The 19,735-nt window shown below is 37.5% G+C and overlaps 1 protein-coding gene across 7 annotated transcripts in view; it reads left to right on the forward strand.

Moving 5' to 3' along the window:
• The window catches only part of LOC110976831 (poly(rC)-binding protein 3-like), a 73,736-nt gene that overhangs the window by 25,413 nt on the left and 28,588 nt on the right, over positions 1 to 19,735 (forward strand). For 6 of the 7 annotated variants that reach the window (XM_022230504.2, XM_022230443.2, XM_022230487.2 and 3 more), the window contains 2 exons: positions 9,956 to 10,045; positions 17,653 to 17,888. In XM_022230504.2, the coding sequence (XP_022086196.1) occupies positions 17,799 to 17,888 (90 nt within the window). In that variant the 5' untranslated portion in view covers positions 9,956 to 10,045; positions 17,653 to 17,798. Of the gene's footprint in view, positions 1 to 5,564; positions 5,697 to 9,955; positions 10,046 to 17,652; positions 17,889 to 19,735 lie in introns of those variants that run through there. The other variant, XM_022230478.2, reaches the window with a different exon arrangement.

Here is a 19,735-nt window from a genome sequence, read left to right on the forward strand (position 1 = left end):
TAAAATTGAAACCACAGGACATCAACCAATCCCTTGACGTCAAAGCTGCATCATTACAAGACATGTTCAAACATTCTCTATCAGCTCATTAGTTCTATCCTTATTACATGTAGTTCCATGCAAACATTTTTCAGGTACTGGTATTTCATACATTTTTTGTACATGTTAAGGTTCATAATATTGGCCTTGCATACTGACATGTCAAGGACATAAAAACATGCAAATGAAAATAGTGCCTAACCCTTTCATCAAAGGTTAAAATGCTTCACATTATTACTACCCCCATGCTTTGGCCCCATAAAGCATACCTCCTTGTCTTTAGCTGTTACCATAGTTTCCTTCCTCAATGCTACTACCCTATTGCTGCAAATACAGTAATCATCTCTTTCCCTGCAGGTTAACCATTTCACTTCTGTACTGGGAGAAGCATATGTGATGTAATTAGAGGACAAAAATGTCTTACCCAAGGATACAGGTGCCATTACCCCACAGGTTGGACCATAATGGGTCTATGGTTAGGCTCAACAGTCTGGCATAAAGTACATGTATTCAAACCCCAGTTGAAAACTATGAGCCCATTGTACTGGTAGTGGTTCATGTACCATATTTATCTTGTTTCATAAAATACCTGTAGAAGGAAAAGGGCACATTTTGAAACTAGATCATTAACGCTGACATCTTCAAACATACATATGTGTATACGTTAATGTATATCAGGCTATGCAAAGTCTAGAGATGATAACAAAATTGCCATACGGTAGACAGCTGACCTACGTGTAGGCTTACTGGCCTTTAGGCCAGGTAAACTGCTGAATTTGCTGAGCTGTTCAAAAATGTTAGCTTGTAGTTTTAGTTGTAGCATCTTTACTTTTTGTTGCAGACTTCCTCTTGTGGTTTGTGCTAGCGCAGGGATAAATGACATAGACGGTAGACCCATATTCTGTTAAATTTGATTTGTGTTATCTCCACTCCTACAGGAAGGGAGGAATAACTCAAGCACTCACATGAAGCATGGTTGTACTTTATTGTGGGGCATTTTGACAAAGTGAAGAAAGAAGACACCCAATTCTTTAATTTCTCTTTAAAAGTCTCCATTCTGTAAGTTTCTCAACCAATGTCATCGTTCATCATGATTTAATTTTTGTAATGGGATTTTTTCTGCTCCCTTTTGAATACCATAGAATAACAGTTGCACACATTTTGTTATTGTAACATTTAGAACCTCCTACGTGATGTTATTGTTATCCCAAGTATTGCCTCTTCTAGTTACTTGCACTTGAAGTAGCTTGATACAAAGATGGTGCCTCCTGATTTCCTCAGAGGCTGTGCAGTCTTTGCTTTACACACAGCGACTCAAGATAATGTAAGCCAGCTGCAAAGCTAGCTAGTTTTCTTCGCATTTAACTTTGACCCACAGTTACTCCAGGTCTGCATGTGTTGTTAATTTGAATGGTATTCTCAAGATGAACATTTTGTGGTTTTTAGTTGGGGTTATGTTCATGTACATGTGCTTGTCGATTATATTCTGTGACAGTGTGTATCTGGATTGTGAAAGGAGTACAGTACTTAGAACCAAGGGAATTTTACACTGTAATGCTGAACATGTACAATGTACACTTACAGGTATATGTCTACAAGCACAAATATTGCTTCTACCCATATCTTCTGACTGTTGTCCATGCACACCTCTTGAATTTCTTCCACAAAGTTCAAGACTTTCGTAGCTCAAGATTTATGTACATGTACTGTTCATGCACATAGTGATATCTGTTGTGTTCTACAAAACATGCTACATGTGCCCTACACATTTACCAGGACATAGTAGTCTGCATGTATATGTACATAAAATGAACCTCAGAAAGTTGTCAGTTTTAAAAGTTATTCAGGTCATGATTTGGGTGGTTGTACGACTAATATGTGTTCTGACTGGAACTATTCAAGAATGCAATATCAGTACCAGTGTACATGTACATACATGTACATACCGTACATGCACCGGTATGTTCTATAAATGTGTGTATGCGTACTTGTACATGTACATGCCCAGGTGTCCTATGAGTCATTGTCTAAAATGACTATTATAATTTCATGTCATTTTCCAAGTTTGTTTCATAGCATGGCCAGTCTTTGGCAGACTAATTGAGCTGTAATACACCACTAAGTAGCATATTCGAGTATGTGTACCATTGAAGAATTACTGCTGCTCTCATACATTGTAGCACTACAGTAGGCTTTACAGCAAGTACATGTAGGCCTACATGTATCTTGTATCAATCAAGGCTAATATCCATTGGTACGCATGTCCTCCATTTGCAGTTCTAGGGGAGATACCTCGTGCACACATCAAGACCCAACCTTTCAAGCTTTGCAGATTGAGAGAGGGAGAGAGAAGCGAGAGGGGCCATCTTGTTTTGCCATTCATTACATATTTACACCACACCTGCTTAGAATGTCACTAGTCAATTTTCAGCTGAGGAGTGAAGGGCACCATGAGCAGAATAAATCACCTGGATTGTATCTGCCCCAGAATGGATTTTTCAAGAGTTTCACCATTCTCAGCATTTTTTTCACATTGAACCTTTCATTCACTTAACATTCAAGTTACATGCAGATCTGTATCTATGTAAATAATTAGAAATCTTAAAGCTTCAGGAACACATAAAACTGAAAATGATAATTTTGCATTTCTGTGGTTGTTGTCTTTCTTTTGTTATTCATTGTCTTAATTGAAAACCCAAGTTGGTTCTTTTGTAATTGGATTGTAACAACCTACATGTACGGAACGCAGTTAAGATGAAACTGATGAAACATTGCTGACAATTCATACGGATTTCCACTGTTTTCTAGACAAAAATGTTCAATATTCCTCATTCATGTTATCTGTTTGGTTGAAGAGGCTGTCTTTTTTGGCTGTTTTTCTTGAGAAATTCTAATGTAATTCGTGTTTTTGGTTGTGTTGGGAAAAATGTATAGCAGTAGTCCAACTGGTCTTGGATTAGGGTGGGAGAGGGCAAGTACTTGACACTGTTTACTGTGTGTGGCAGATTTTCCTACAACTTAAATGTACAAGAGCTTGTTCTAATGGGGTTCACCAACTTGCTGTTGAAGTGTGGACTGTTGAAATGTTCCATGCAGGCTGGAGTCAGGTACAGTGTATTAGAAAGGAACTTTAAATTTTGCTGGTCTATAGTTTGCACTTGCCTCCAAGTTTAATAGTCACAATATGAAAAATGTAATACCACAGACTACATGTACATGTACCATCATGTGTACAAGCTTTCAGAGAAGAATTGTGAAGTTATTTGTACTTAAAATAAAGAAAGTTGTTTTATGCATGTAGACAAGAACCTTTCAGGATAATTGTGACTTTACACAGGGTTATTTTTTAGATGATTTGGCCGGAGGAAATATTTGCTTTTACAAGTGCCCTTACGAGCTCATACATGCCTTTACCATGTTTGACTTAACATGCACATGCATCTTGGAGAAGTATTTAGTAACAAACATTGATCTCCTGTGGGTCAAAGCAAAGTGAATCTTCACGTAGTTCAAAAAAATGTAACAGGAATTCCAAAAAGAGAATTTTTGTAACAGCTTTGCTATTCAAAATGGCTCTTAAAAAAAAACTGAGGGAGAAAGGTGTCTGCTTGACCACTTGCCTGGGCACAGAATGTGTGATTTTTAATAATTGTAATTTATGTGATGAGCAAGAAGCATACACTGTATGGGTATTGTGATTCAAATCAACATCTGGGTATGACTCTATGCTTACACAACTCCAATTAGTGACTCCAGAGAAACTGTAATACCTGTTCCCCCCATGCAATCTGCCTTGCATGATTTAGCTGCCCTCTTCAGCCTTAGCATTGGTATTCCTAACATGCTTTCAGAAACCTTGGCGCCCTCCAAAAGAGCAGTAGAGAGTGAGAAATCTCAATGGGCTTTTCAGTCTGGAAGTTATTCTGGCTTTTAGTTTGAGGTCACTGAATGGATGTATTCTGACCATGTAGTGGCTGATGTGTTAATGGATTATTAGGGTGACAGGTAAGGGCACCAGTCTGTTCAGATGAATGTTAAAAGTCTGAAATATGAGCCAAGATTTGAGTTTGACAGGATAGTTGCTTAAATCTGTGCTGTTGGTTAATCTACATGTACATGATAAATGAACGTGAATTGCTTTTTGGTCTGGTCAAGATGGCTGAGACATGAGTGGACAGTACATGTAATTTGGCAATCAGGATTTGCGGGGATACATGTATGCCATGGTAATGTAGGGCCTACATGTTCATGTTGTCTAGGAATAGGGATGCTATGATAGATGTTGTCTAGGAATGGCATCTGTGTTATCAAACTTCAATCTTTCTAGGAATAGTGATATCTTGACCGCTACATGTACTGGCCTTAATGCTATTTGAATAATGCATCATGGAACCTCACAGTTATCCACTGAGTTTGCAAAAAGTTTCGTAAAACAGAAGCTTAAAAAAGTGCTCATTTGTGATACACTTTCATTGGATCAGCCAGTTTTCTTTGTTTTTTGTTCTTTATAAAGCTATCATTTCCATTGCATTGTAAATAATAATGCAGAATTTATAAAGTGTTGTATTCATTTAAAAGATGTTTTGAGGCAGTTAAACAACTACTGAAAATGATAACATAAAATTCTAATCTTAATAAATCAATGTTGACATAAATTATTCACATAACTTCAAAGCAATCTGAAAAAGAGCCTAAACAACCAATTAATACCCCACAGGCCTTAATTAAACTTTCAAACAGTTGATCTCTAAAATGAGACTTGTGTGCCGTCACAAGAAAATTTACATGTAGCTTTAAAAAATGAAGTCAAAAAAATAAAAATGGGAAGGAAAGTACACAAATACATCGATCATGCAGCTTGAAATTTCATCATAAAAAAATTCCCAGGTGCACAATATGATTGCACATGTACATGTATGTACAAGTCTTCATTATCATTACAATGGTGCATGTACATACATGTATATTAGTATTTGTGTACATGTAAATTAGCATTAACTTTATGGACTTGCACAGTATTGGCAGTGTCTATAATATATTGCATTGTATTAAAGGGACATACTGTATTGAAGTGTGATGTAAATGTTGTGACCCTTTCAAATGAGCAGTGCACGTAATGAATCCAAATTTGATTGACAAATGCAGTGATTTCACCTTTTTAAAACAGTGTCCTCGCAGTGCTAAGAGGAAGGAGATGGATAATGGCTTTTTACAGTTGCAGCATACAAACATGTTCCTAGACGTACATACATGTATGTGTAGATTCCGTTCCCATGCATATATAAACGTACATGTACTTTAGTGTATTAGGATTCCATTTACATGTAAGATACGCAGTTGTTGTGGCTTCAGTCCAGCATCTTCTCCTGGTAAAAATAACCCAGCTGCTGAGTGCGTGCCATTTCGGTGGCAGGTCTACATACATCCAGGTCAATCGACCGCTCACTGTGACTGATGCATTCTTTCATTTCTTGGGTCTGTGCCTCAGCCTTGGTACTCGTACCTTTGATTGGTGGATGTCAGCGAAACACTTCAGATTCCTTAGGATTACTTACTCAATGCATGCACTGAGCCATGCATGTATGGAAGTTGTCGACTCTTGTACATGTACATGTATCTGAAGAAATCTGTTCCACTTTTACATCAAAATGTTACCGGTACGTATTTAGTTGTAGTTTTTTGTACCAACTGTATTTCTGTGTATCATTGGAACAATTTAGAAAGTGGCATTGCTCAGTCAACTCTTGTAAAATTCTATGAAGATTCTAACTTAACCTTTCGTTCCCATAATAAAATGCTTTTGGATGTCCTTCTCTTGAGCGTGTATGCTGTAAGATAGTCAACAAAAGTCATACATGGAGACTGTACTGGTACCGGAACATGCATACTGGATTCAGGGTTACTGTGCACTGTGCTTCTGCTGTTTTGTTCTTAAGAGATACATGTACATGTATGTGCATGTACTTGTACAGTGTATGTACATGTAAAACACATTTCGCTGCAGGCACATTTGTACATACACATGTACATTACATGCCATGTACATGTACATGTAACAAGAAGTTACATGTACAAGTTTGTGGGTTGCCAAATAATTATTCTTATAGCAGATCTAGTACTTGTGTGCATGGTGTGAAACTTGTGAAAAAGTCTTTGTAAGTTTATAAGCTGTATACTGTACATGTGGAAATTTACCAATTTGGTACAAATACATAATGTACACCATGGGATGTGGATTGACTGGGCAAACAAAACTCAATTTAAGTTTTTTCTTGTCTAGGATATGAAACTGTGTCGATTGATAGGTAAACACTTCATTTTATGGAAGCTTGATGCTGGTTATACACCAGTGTATTTGTACATGCACAGTGCTTGGGCAAATGTTATTTGTGCACTTGAACATTGGTTTGTAGGATTTGTTGATCTTTAATAGGTTTTTCTGATTCTGTCTGACATATGTGGATTATGACCTGTTGTGTATAAAGATGCTGCTTCTCCTGTTGTCATCAGTGCTACCAGTCATCCTTTCTTGTGGCTCTGTTCTGAACTCTTCATCCTAGCAACCCTTCCTATTCCCCCATCTTGTGTCCCCAGTTAGACCCTTCCCTCACATGTTTAGTACAAAGAGAAATGTTTTCCTGGCAAGAACCGTGGACAGCAATGAACATTTTACTATGCCTTGTCCCTCAGTTCCGTTGTGTATTCTGTAATTTGATTAGATGGACGAGCTGTGCTACCAAATTACATCATGGAATAATGGACAATGGTTCAGAATAATAGAAGCCTTTACCTGTTTGCCTGAAGCTACTGGTATTTGTGTTTCTTCAGGTATGATTTGGGCAAACAAAAAATTGTTGATGAAATTTTGATTGAAGTCTTGAGGATTTTCAACTTTGTCAGCATGAATGCACCAAAGAAGATAGAGAGTGGCCATGTCATTGAGGCTGCAAATTCAGGCAGGTTTGCTCTTACAACAGTTAAACAAAGTACTCTGTGTGTTGACATATGAATGAGGCTGGAGGAGTCGGCCGTATGAAATTAAGAAACTGGAATCCCTCCATCCACCTTGTATTAATATTTGATGGTCTAGTTTCACACTTCAAAGTATTGGATGGCCAGCATGTACATGTACATATACATACATGTACATGTACGAAAACATCCTTTATCCTGTACTAGAACATTGTACATGTATCTTACTCTGTCAACTTGCATCGTTGTGACTTGGGTTTGAATCCACACTGAGTTGATCAATTGAAACTTGATTGGCCCTCCCCATAAGTATTCATACACTGTACATGCACATGTAGTTGCTTATATAGCATATCGTCAACATGTGCACTATAGCATGTTGCTTGTTAGAGATCTGGGTTATAATGCATAAATTATGGTACATGTGTACATATACATGTACATGTATCTTCTGAGTCTGAGCTTTAGTGAGATTGGATCCATGTGTGTGTAGTTTACAAAGTCTGGGCAGTATATGTACATGTACATGTACATACACGTACATAGTACATAGGTGTATATTAGTACATGTCTGCTATTTGTGAGATTTAAAGCCAACAGGGAGAACTACGTGTACATGTAGATCAGTTTGGTATTCATTGTCACTTTTTCCAACAAGCTGCTATATATACAGCTACATGTAGCTATCCCGAAGCCTACAGGTACATACTACTTCAAATTACTAGTTGTAGTAAAATGTACGATTCAGCCCTGTCGCTTGTAAGAGGACATGACCTTACTGTTCTTTGAAGCCGTAGGATACACAATAGACAAGACAATGTTCCTTACAGTGGCACTATGAATGCATGACTTTGTTGTTCTCTGTACAAGTAACAATGGAAGTAACCTAGCCAGAAGTAGTAATTTGTAGCGCTAGGTCCTTCAGGCTCAGGCTACTACTTAGTATTTTGTAGTTCTGAGACTTTTCTTAAGCCAAACATTGTGTTTGGCAGTTAGGGTTTTAATGTACGTGTAATGTACATGTACTGTTTCTTTTGTAAATGAAAAAAAAAACACATGTACACTTGTGGGACAAATTCTAAAATAGAGAGATGGTGATTGAGCAATATTCTCTGTCATAGTGATACCGGTAGGTTACTTTCACACTTTCACATACAGTGTACTACTTAAAAGATCCATCTCAGAGGACTTGTGACAGTGTAAAACATAAAATAATCTGTGTCTTTACATTCAAATTTTTGCCTTTTCAGAGAGATGTACACGTATGTATATGTAGGTCCTATAAGTTTTTCAGGTAAACAACCAGGGAGAATACATGTATCTTATTCATGTGAAGCTCTCAGAAAGCCCTATTCAGAATATTATTCAGCTATCCATTAGTATGGTTGTGCTCTGTATTATTCAGTTTCAATTTTTTCAGACTAAGTGTTCATGGATATTGTGTTACATGTACATATATTTCATTTTATTTCTCATTTACATGTAAATATTTTCCGTAGGTGTTAACATTTACTGGTGTGCAGTTGCTGTTTAAGTTTTTGGCTTCCGAGGATTTGTACATGTATGCCTTGCATCCATTACACTAGTAATTACCAGTAAGTTTAATGTCTAAGTCTAACCACTGGGAAGGAGAGAGGGTGGAATAGAAGAGTGATCTACATGTGTGGCCTTTGTAGTAATCTCTTCTGATTATTAAATGCAATACTGTACCTTATGAGTAGTGAGCGGGTTGGTTGATATTATGATTTGCTGAATCTGTCTCCTGAGCCTGATATGTGGTCTGGGTCTGTTGCCTTGGTGATGACCTGCAGAAGTCCAGTAAGCTACAAAAAAAGGAAAAAAATAGAATTAAACATCAGAGATGAATGGAAAAATAAGTTGTAGGAGTGATTACATACACATACATGAACACGTACATGTACACTTTACATGTTCAACATGTTATCAACGTGTCAGAACAAGTAAATGTACATGTAGCAACCCAGTTTAGACAATTAGCTGCAACTTGAAAACATTATTGATAGAGGGGGATTTTTGTTACTTCAGAGCCATAGACTGAAACTTATCAGACTTGACAGTAATTTATTTTGATACTGAATACAGTTATGCCTTTCTGTAGAGTTGTTGAAGATGGAAATACAGTATGCATTGTACATTGTACGCATACATTGCATGCTTACAATAAAGCTTTACTTGTACATTTAAAAATCTTTCTACGTATCTATAAAGATGAGGAAATGAAGAGTCCTTTGTTGGTTAGTTTGTACTTAACTGAATGCAGTAATCAATATCAACACCTGTCACTAATTCCGCTGAACTAATCCCTCTCTCCACTATGAGAGTTGAATTATTAATGCTAGCATTCTCCTGGTGAGCGATTGCTAGGATAGGTTGATTGAAACTAAAATGTGGATGTACAGTATTGGTCTTCAAGAACTCACATACATGTATGTCATACACGTAGTAATATCAAGCCTATGATGTTATTTTGAAACCTTAATTTTAGCTTCAGTTCATTGTCATTAAATCTTGCTTCTGTTTGGGAGGTGTGAGGTTAAAGGTCAAACTGCCTGGCTACACGTATACATACATGTACCTGTTTACTCTCCATGTGTACTGTGTTTATTTGTACAATGTAGGCTTTGAGATTTTTTCAATATTGGACCATTTTCAGAACTTTAAAAGGTTTACTTAAGCTTCACCGGCCACATTTTCTGACTTCCCACAAAAACCTGACAGGCATGCCATGCATTATGTACGCCTACCATATGAGCAAAGCAAGAGAAAATTGCATTGAAACTCAAACATGTTTCTTTGCCTGTATGTGTTATCAGTATGATGTACTATGTACACCACACTATTTACTTAGTTAGTCCTTACAGTTTTGAAGTGCATACATTTATCATGTTTTTATCTTCAGTGTATTTATTCTTATTATCTGCAGGTTAACTCTTGAATTGAAATGAAGCAAATGCTTTGATGTATAACCTCCGAAGGAACTGAGTTGGCTAGACTGAGGAAAAACTCTGCACAGGTACATATACATGTATATTATGAACACTTCATTTTATGTCTATTTTTCACCTCAAAGGATTTGCAGGGATATGTCTGAAGCTTGCTTTTTGATGGTTGATTTCTACATTTTAGTTTCCAAACAAGTTTTATTGATAGAGTACTTTGAGAATAATGAAAATAAAATGTAAAAGAAAATAAAGAAGCAAAAACTATTTGTTCTTTAAACAGTATGATTAGGAAAGATAGAAGACAAACATTCCAACTGTTATGTCTTGCTTTTCACTTTGTGCATCTTTTCAATTGTAAACAATAAAAATGAAGCAGTTACCAAACTAAAAAATAGTAAATGGTTAAATAAGTTACTGCTAATTTTCAACTTTTACAAGTTTGTGATACCTATCTTCGTTTGACCAATTTATGGTCTACAAAGTAAAAACTGCCGTAAATTAAAATGAAAAAAAACAGTTAAAGCCTTGAAAGTAAAGCTTCCAGTACCTTTAGACATGTATTTTCAATACTCAAACCTGTTTTATAAATACAAGAAATTTCATATTTGATCCTCGGTGAGGATCTGATGAAGCTGCCCCCAACCAGTTTTGATAAGATTAGCTGGGTATGCAGGGAAAGTGCCCTAATTGAATTAGATCCTCTTAATAACAACGCTCGAGTTCAGAGGTACTGGACAAGTTCATTCCCGCTTTGGGATTTGTTTAGCCTAAAAATTGAATTTTAAAAGTACATGCTCAAGCACCATGTGGTATTTATCTAGGCCACTTTGAGATCATTTTATATTTTTGGTAACCAATGTACATGTATGTACAAATACGTGGGGAGATTTGCATTGGCCTCAGGTACAGGCCAGCTACATGAATCTATAAACTTGAGGATGATCCAATTTAAAAACTAATGTGGAAAGGTGGATGTGGTTAGTCTGCTGGTTCATACATACATTGTACATGTACCGGTACTTCTACACACGGACCCAAGGTACACGTACATGTACATGTACATGTACATACATGTATGTGTACTTATTACAGGGCAGATACTGTTGGCACATCTATATGTACATGTGCATGTACACATGTGCATGGTTTATAAATGAAGGATATATGCTTTTGATTTTGTTCAGGATATTTTCAGCATCCATTCTCCTGAGTTGGACTTAAATGATTATTAAGACTGGCAAAGCACTTATTCCTTCCTGTTCATAACTTTTTTTAAAAAAACATGTACATGTACGTGTACCTTTTTTGTTGAATATGGGCAATTCACAATAGCGTGCCCCAAGAGTTTGCAACGAATTGGCCAATCACAGTGTGTGAAATTTGTCGATCCTTTCTAAACGTGCATTGGGTTGACAGATTTTGTGCATTGTGATTCGCCAACGTGTTGCAAACTTTTGGGGGTGTGCTATTGTGAATCGCCTGTATTCAGCATACATTCCTGAATTATTTGTACAGTATATAAACTTTAGCCATACATATGTATGTGTGCCATTTTTCTATTCATATTACTGGCAAATATCAAATGCCTTGTTTCTGCCTCTACACAAATGACACAAATCAGCATTGGTCCTGATTGTCATGGATAATCCAGAAGATTGCTCAGCAAGAAAAACAAAATGGAATTTGAAATTTGGTTACACTTGAACAATATATTTCTTAATTGACAACTACCGTTACCTGGATATGCAGTCCAGTTTAACCTGACAATTGTGAATTTAAAAAATTACGTACATGTATACCTGTATTTACCGGTATCAACCATTTAAGATCGGCCACATGCAGGCCCTTAGCCTCTAAGAATGGGTTAACTATCTCGTAGATATGTATGAATATTTGCACTATATTAAATGAATGGCAACCATCCCATTTAAACTACGTCTAGTTAGTCTCTTTTTCCGTCAATGTAAAAAATGTGCTTGAAATCTGCTTAATACATGGACAATTCCACATGTTCAGCGAGCTGTAACTGAGATCCTTGGAGAAATTCCAGAGTGCATTGCTTTTCTACTTTGGACCCATTGACAGGTGTACAGACTATTTTGACGGCTGTAATAAGGGTACACTGTCATTGCTGTTACTGTAGACACAACACACCATTAATCTTACTCTGAATAGATATAGGAGTATAAAGTTATCAATTGTCAAACATAAGGTACTGCAGGTGGGGGACTGTTTGTGTTGGTCAGCTGTATTGTAGTACAAAATCATATAGCAAGGGTACATGAGACTGCAGATCTAAGGATTTCTTTTTTACAGTGTGCAGGGAGCAGGTGTTCCATACATGTACATGTAGGGTGGAATTAGCTTCACATAATACTTTAACTTCAGGTACATGTTAAGAAGCTGGGCTGTTTTACTGGTAGTGTTCATGTCCATTGTAAATTTGTACATGTATTATCAAGTTATGTGTGATAAAAAATATGGAGTACATGGAGTACATGTACTAGTATACCGTACGTGTACATATACATGTACCAGCATGATATATGCACACGTATATGTATTAATTTATACACTTACATGTACATGTACTTTACATACAGTTAGTACTTATTTACATGTATACTTGATGTCACTGATGTCACTCAGAGTCCTCACAAACTGTTCCAAATTGTCCTTGCAGTAAAATTTATTTTGCATGGTGAGGTACATGTACATGTAGCCAGGGAAGTATTCTAGTTTATGTTTGCTGCTGTTGATGAAGTGCCAAATACATGTAGGACTTCTCTTTCAGTTGCTTTACATGTCGTTACAGTTTCATTTTCACAATGAGATTCACGATTCTTTGATACAGTCAGCTCAAATAGGTTCATAAGCTACATGTATTATGAGCACATGTACGTGCACAAGCAGGTTTTCTGCTTGCCTACCAGTTGTAATTTTGCTGTGTACCGGCAAATGTTGAAGTGCATTTACTCATATACAGGCACATGTACATGTACAGTGTTCAGATGTACACATACATGTACATGTATATGTACATGAACTTCTAATTACATGTATACAATGCATGTACAGGCCTGCTAAAGAAATTTTTGTACAAGTACTGGTACCCACCACTTAATTTCACAAAGTGTTTGTGCCATGCACTAATGTACTGGTAAGAAATCACCCACACCTTATCCACTGCCCTTTTGATATCCAGAAGATAATAGAAGCTTGTCAAAACTCATCTTAGGAGAAGTGACAGTGCGTGGCAGCCTTTCAGGAACTATAGAATGGCTGATGAGCTGCCTGAGTTTTGAATTTCACTTTAATGAGGGACAATGAATTTTGTGACGCCCATTTTCATAAATGGTATTAGAAATACATGTACATGTACAAGCACAAAGTAAATCCAATATTAGGGTGAGCCTTTAAATACACGTATGTTAACTTTTGATACTTTGCCCATGTACTTGGAAGCTTAGACTACTTCACAGGTAATTCTTTGAGATGATAAAGATATGGCGTTCTGTCACATATTTTTAGTTTTGCAATGAGTAACATGTACATAAGAAAATGTACATTGCCTGTTGTCAGTTCCATGTTTCCCTTATTCAGAAAAAGGAAACTGGCATGTGACAAAAATTACCATTAAAAATGCATTTTTCAGTTCATGTAAGTTCATAGAATTCTTTCTGTAGAATTTGACAAAATAATTACTTTTTCATGTGTGTATATTAGTATATAGGGCATGTACATTATACATGTACTGTGAAGGACATCCAATCAAGATCTGGGATTGTTTTCTGGTACAATACGAGGGCAGTGTTCCATTTCTGAGAGTAGTGAGCAGAATTGTTAATTTTAATTCAGTGGTGTTGATTAAAACCCATCAATTTCACACATGCTACACGGATGCATTGATGAGTGTCCCTACACTTTGACACAAATGTATGTACTGATACATGTACATACGTGTACGAGTAACGTGCCTGAAGGATAAGTCACAGGCTTTATCTTTGTTAATCTGTGTTCTGGTACAGTGTACTTAACATGTACAAAACTATGCGACAGTGCAGCCTGAATAGATGCTTAGAGGTGACGTTTTGACAAGAGTATTCCACCACCAAATGAAAACCCAGTGCCATCATTTCTGAAATCTGCCTCCGAGGCAGATACGTATTGCCATGGCAACCAGTCAAAGTGCCTGCGTATTTTGTCCAGGCTGGGCATTATTGGCCTTTCCAGCTGAATCTCTCCGTTTGCTGGTGAATTCCGTTGGCAGCACATCGCAGGAGGATTAAGGAAGCTCAGAAATTGTGTGATTAGATGGATCGTGTGTATGTAGAGAGCCTGTCAGTGTCTGTAGTGCTAAGTTCAGGGGAGGGGGCTTAGAATGCTGTCAAGTACACGGCCTGTATACACCAGTTTCTCAGCCCTATGTTAATTTCCCTTCAATTTTGGTAAATTGACACTTCGCACATGCACTTGTGTAGTTGTGCATACCGGTACTTGTAGCATTGATGAAATTGTGATTGTCTATATTATAAATTCTTTCCAAACAAAACCTGTTTGAACCTGTACATATACCTAGAAAAAGTCAAGCTGACATTGATGAAACCCAATTCCCCTATCCGAAATGATGTTTGATCTAGTACTTCCTGGGGGTAACTGGATGTCCAACTTGTCACCCTTAGCAAAGTACAGACATGCACCACAGCCCAAGAACAGTTCTTTATACTTAAAAGCAGGCCACAAAGCTCCATGTGAAGAGATACATGCACTTCTGGGGATCTGAGGCATTAGTCAGAAAATCAAAGAAAACCTTGTGTTGGATGTACAATGTAACGATGGGACAGGGTTCAAGCTCTGGTCCTGCATGTACCTGTTAATGTACATGTACTGGTGGTGCTTCTTTCAGTACATGTATGAGATATCAGGGAGGACAGGTGTTCTTTCTGGTTTATGAACCAAATTGAAGGCTCAAAATTGACCTGTTTCTGTCTGACATTCTAAAGAAAAGCTAGAGGAAAATTGGATGATGCTGAATAGTTGTGATGGTGATATACATGTAGATGTACATCAACTCATTGTTTTCTTCACTCACTGCGGAGCAAACCTATTGGCACATGTACTTGTAAAAGGGTAATTCCAGAAATTAGGGGTCCGTTTTTTTTGTCCTCGTCATATCTGACATAAGATTTGGTAAGTTCAGAACACATTTTTCAATTTCCAAGAGTGATTAATTAATGCAAATTACCTGCCAAACAAATTGTAATAGTTTGAATTCAATTCTGATGATATTTCAATGTCAAATAACAAAGGTCAGATGTAACAGGGACAGGCAAATGTCACACTTTTGGACCCCTTATATCTGGAATTACCCAAAACTCATACCAGTTCATGTATATTGGCATTACATTAATCATGTCATGAATACAAGGTTTAAGTTCGTGCATTTATGCAAAATTGCTATTTGAAGGAAGCTCGAAGCCGGTTTTCTATCTGATAATATGGTTCAAGCCATTAGCATTGCGTGAACATGTAAGTACCGTGCATACTTTGTGCATGTACTTGTAAGGTAGGCATACATGTTGAAATCATTGTCTCTTTAATGACAATTTGGCTACACTTTATTTAAAACCCTCCCAGTTTGCCTGTCTTTCCCAAGGCTGTCCAAGGTTAAATTAATTGATATATATGATTATTCCTACCCATGATCACGCAGTATTGATTTGTTATTCAGCAATATTCACTTGGAAATATGTGCTTTGGGCGGCCTATGCTGATTTAACCTTTTAAGATTTATCCCACCAGCAAATCTGCATGCAAATTGAAATCACGGTGGGAACAGTGTGACGCACACACAAGACGTACAGTATACGCATGATTGGAGTCTTTAGATTGTTAAGCTCTTCATGTTGACTGCAAGGCTCTACCCATCTGTGCTATCAATTCTAGGATTGGGACTGTCCTTAGAGAGGGGGCCCCTGCACAATTCAATGGTTCAGTGAGCCAAATGAATTCATCTGTGGTAACCAAATTAATACAAGGTTTATTGTTTTTAATAAATTTGCCTGTACAGCTGAGCAAGGGCATTGCGAGACAGATTGTCCCGACCAGAATGCTCGAAGGAGTATTCCCCAGTCAACGTGTCTAGAATTAGAAATTTGAGGCCAGGTTATACTATTGTTTGGCGGTCAATTCCAACACACAGCCTGGAGTATGAAGCTTGTCTGCACACACCCATTTGATTACACAGATCACTTTCCCCACAATCTTGTCAGCAAACATATTCAGATAGCCTAACTTGATTACAGAAGCAATCTTCCTAGAGTATGACAGAGCACTTAAGCAAGGAACACACAAGATATATTCTATATATTCGTCCTACCAACTGATTGATTTTCGGAACGGAAATCCTGTCTTGTAGTGCCTTGCGTCGTATGCACATTGCTCCAAGCAATAAGCCGGTTGACCTTTCTTATCCTATCTAAGCAAGAACAGAAAGAAACCCTTATGAGATTCATTTATTATTGTAGTTTGTCTTCTGCCTTCTTTTGATCATATTTATAGCTTGAATGGCTTTTAGTGCTTTATTTATTGATTGATCGATACAAATACAAAGCTGTAGAAGTCCTAGATTGTTGTAAATTGCCATTAAGGCCATCTAAAATGCATAATGCAGAGTCCCATGGGCTCACTTTGCACCAGTCAAATCAAGAGTTTCATTTCACTTAATTCTATCAAGGGGAGGTTAGACTCACTCAACCTTTTGTAGAAGGAAGAAGTGAAGTACTTTTAAGGATCAATGGTCAGAGTTGTGGAGTAGATATGTGTACTTGTACATGTACCTGTATGCTGGTCGAGGGGTCTATTTTGGTAGGGGACTTTTGTTTGGGGTTTTTCTGGTGAATCAATGCAGCATGTTAATGATGGAAACTGCATGGAGTCAGAATGATACAATCTGGTCTATCAAAAGAAAATGACCAGCTTCTTACCTGTCTCTCAAATTTTGTTGCATAAAATTCTCAATCAAAGTGGAATGTGTTGCTTGATGTTGGGACAAAAAGGGTGAAAGCAGTGAAATTACAGTTGAGTTAGTTTTATTCTGTTGGAAAAAGACCATTGTTTTATTATCAAAATACTGCAAGCATAGCTAATCCTTGCCAAACAAAATTCCTCAACAATAAATGATCTTTGACAGAATGGCTTGCTTACTTCAGATGTAGATGCAGGATTGAAGTTGAAATTCTTTTACTTCCTTTTATATTTTTTGTGCATAATTCGTGCTTGACAGAGATTTTCCCAGTCTGGACTTGACATTGTAAAATTACATGTACTTGCATGGTGTGCAGTAAGTCAGAGCAGTGTTCAAAGATTCAAAACTCTCAAATCTAACTTGGATCTCAGTTGCAAAGTACATGTACCGGTATATTAATGCGATGATGTGTCAAATTGTAGGTTTGACACGGGCAGGCCCCCCCCAAAAAAAAAATTGGCTAATGTCATTTGATGAATTCAGAATTTAAAATTCTCAAGAAGATTGTTTGAATTTATTGTGTCAATGCATGGACTGTAACTACATGTACATGTAATCTGTAGCCTGACTAACTGGACTTTGAAAGATCAAGTGATTGGGACTGACGTGGAATTGGTGACATGAGTTCTCTTTCTCCTTCACTCTTTGCAGGTTAGTCCAGGAAAGGAGGCAAGATTGCTACTACCGGGTACCAAGACGCTGCCAACCTGACGACCTTTGTCCCATTTCCCTCATACCCCCTGACCATCCTACCCACCCCTGCTATACCTCATCACCCTCCACCTCCCCTGTACACCATGACCACCCCTGAAGACACATCTGGCATGGTGGGGAATAGTGACACACCTAGTGTCACCCTCACGATCAGGCTCATCATGCAAGGAAAGGTAAATTATAAATGTTGTTGGCAACATATTTTGCAAGAGAAAGTTATTTTTCCCCAGAAAGTAAAAGAAGGTATTTGCTTTCCTTATCGGTTGTCTTGACATGCAGGTCTTTCTTGCCATTCCATACCATGATTCAACAAAGTATGAATAAAAGAAATGATATCCCATATTAAGAACTGGTCATTGCATTTATCAAAACAGGTTATCTATGTTGCACAAAGTATTACGTACAATAAAGAAATTTGAATGTCTCACTGCTTAAGTGTCATGAACGTTGCATAGTCTGGACCCTTTCTTGAAGTAAATCTCCATGGAAATTTGACTATCCAAAGGCAAAGAAATTCATTCTAGTAGAATTTGACCTGATGACCTCTGGCGTGCTGTAAATGTAGATCATGCTCCCTCTTTGTAGTCTGTCTAGTTTCAAAGTTGTCTTACCGATGAAGGAGATACAGACTTCTGCCTAGACAGAAAACTTGTTGAAATTATTGTCCAACCCACCCCTCAAAGCAAAGAATGCACGTGCATGTACATTGTAAGATTTCTGTCGCTTTTTATTTGAATCTGCCTGGAACAACCCTCCACAGGGCAGTTTTTGCGTTTCAAACAAAATTTTTTTTCCCTTTTTCATAAATTTGAAAAATAATATTCGAATATTTGATAATCAATCAAATATGCAGATATTAGGATATTCAGCACAGCCTTACTCCTATTTGAGTTGTTGGCTTTGTGTAGTGTGTGTGACACTGAATACATGTATGTCTCACATGCTTTTAACATTCACTAAAGGCATGCCATGCACATACATGTAAGTACAGTTGTACATGTACATTATATGGTATACACGTCTGTATACCCGCACACTTACACTGCATAAATGTAGACAGATGTAAATGTCCATTTGCACAGATGGTGCTGAACTAGATTTGAGATTAATAACAGATGTATGACTGTAGGCCTACATGAAATGCTGCATACACAGGCACAATGTATAATACATGTACTTAAATCGACACAGAACATTGTTACCACTTTCATTCTGATGTCCCTGTGCATGCTGAACTCTGAACTCTTTAGAAGGGGAGGGGAAAGAACCGTTCTGAACCTTTCTTCCCTCAGAGGTGTCCCAAGCACTCTTTGAATCCACAATGATCCAACACTGCAGGGGCTTACATGTACATTTTTCAAAGTGTATTTTTTTCACCAATTACGTGAAATGTAAAATAGTCATTCAGTTTTTGGTAAACCTTTTAATCGTTGAGGAGAAGAAAAATTTCAGACCTTTTAAATTCAGGACTGTAAGATTTGTTTTCTTGATGCCCAGTGTAAAAGAAAAAGTACAGATTCCTGTTTTCTTGAGTTCTAGCTTGTACCTCGCTGGTATCTAGGTCAAGATGGCCTTACGCTAATCATATCAGGTACCTCCCTGTGTGCTGGGTATTATCATAAGATCACACCACCAAGATATGAAGGGTGTTTGCACAGACACGCACAGTGGGTTATCCTTACACTTTACCAGTCAAATTGTGCCTCTGCCTAGAGAGGGTATGCAGGTCATTGAGGTCAACTTGATCAGATCTAAGTCTGGTGGGTTGGCAGTTACTTTCAGTGACAGCTGCAATTTTAACATGTACATGTATCAGTATGTGTGTACATGTACATATACATGTATACTGTATCTACAGGTCGGAGCAAACATTTCTACTGTTCATTTTTAGCAAGGATCTTTGGTTCTGTATATACATGTACATGTACATGAACAGGAACCAGTAATGTGTGCAGTTGTGAGGAATTCGGTGTGTGAATGTTACAGTGCACTGGCTCTGTAATTTGACACCATTCATGCT

This window comes from Acanthaster planci, linkage group LG08, assembly GCF_054643075.1.
Source record: "Acanthaster planci isolate LZ-2023a linkage group LG08, COTS_SCS, whole genome shotgun sequence".
Lineage (NCBI taxonomy): Eukaryota > Metazoa > Echinodermata > Asteroidea > Valvatida > Acanthasteridae > Acanthaster > Acanthaster planci.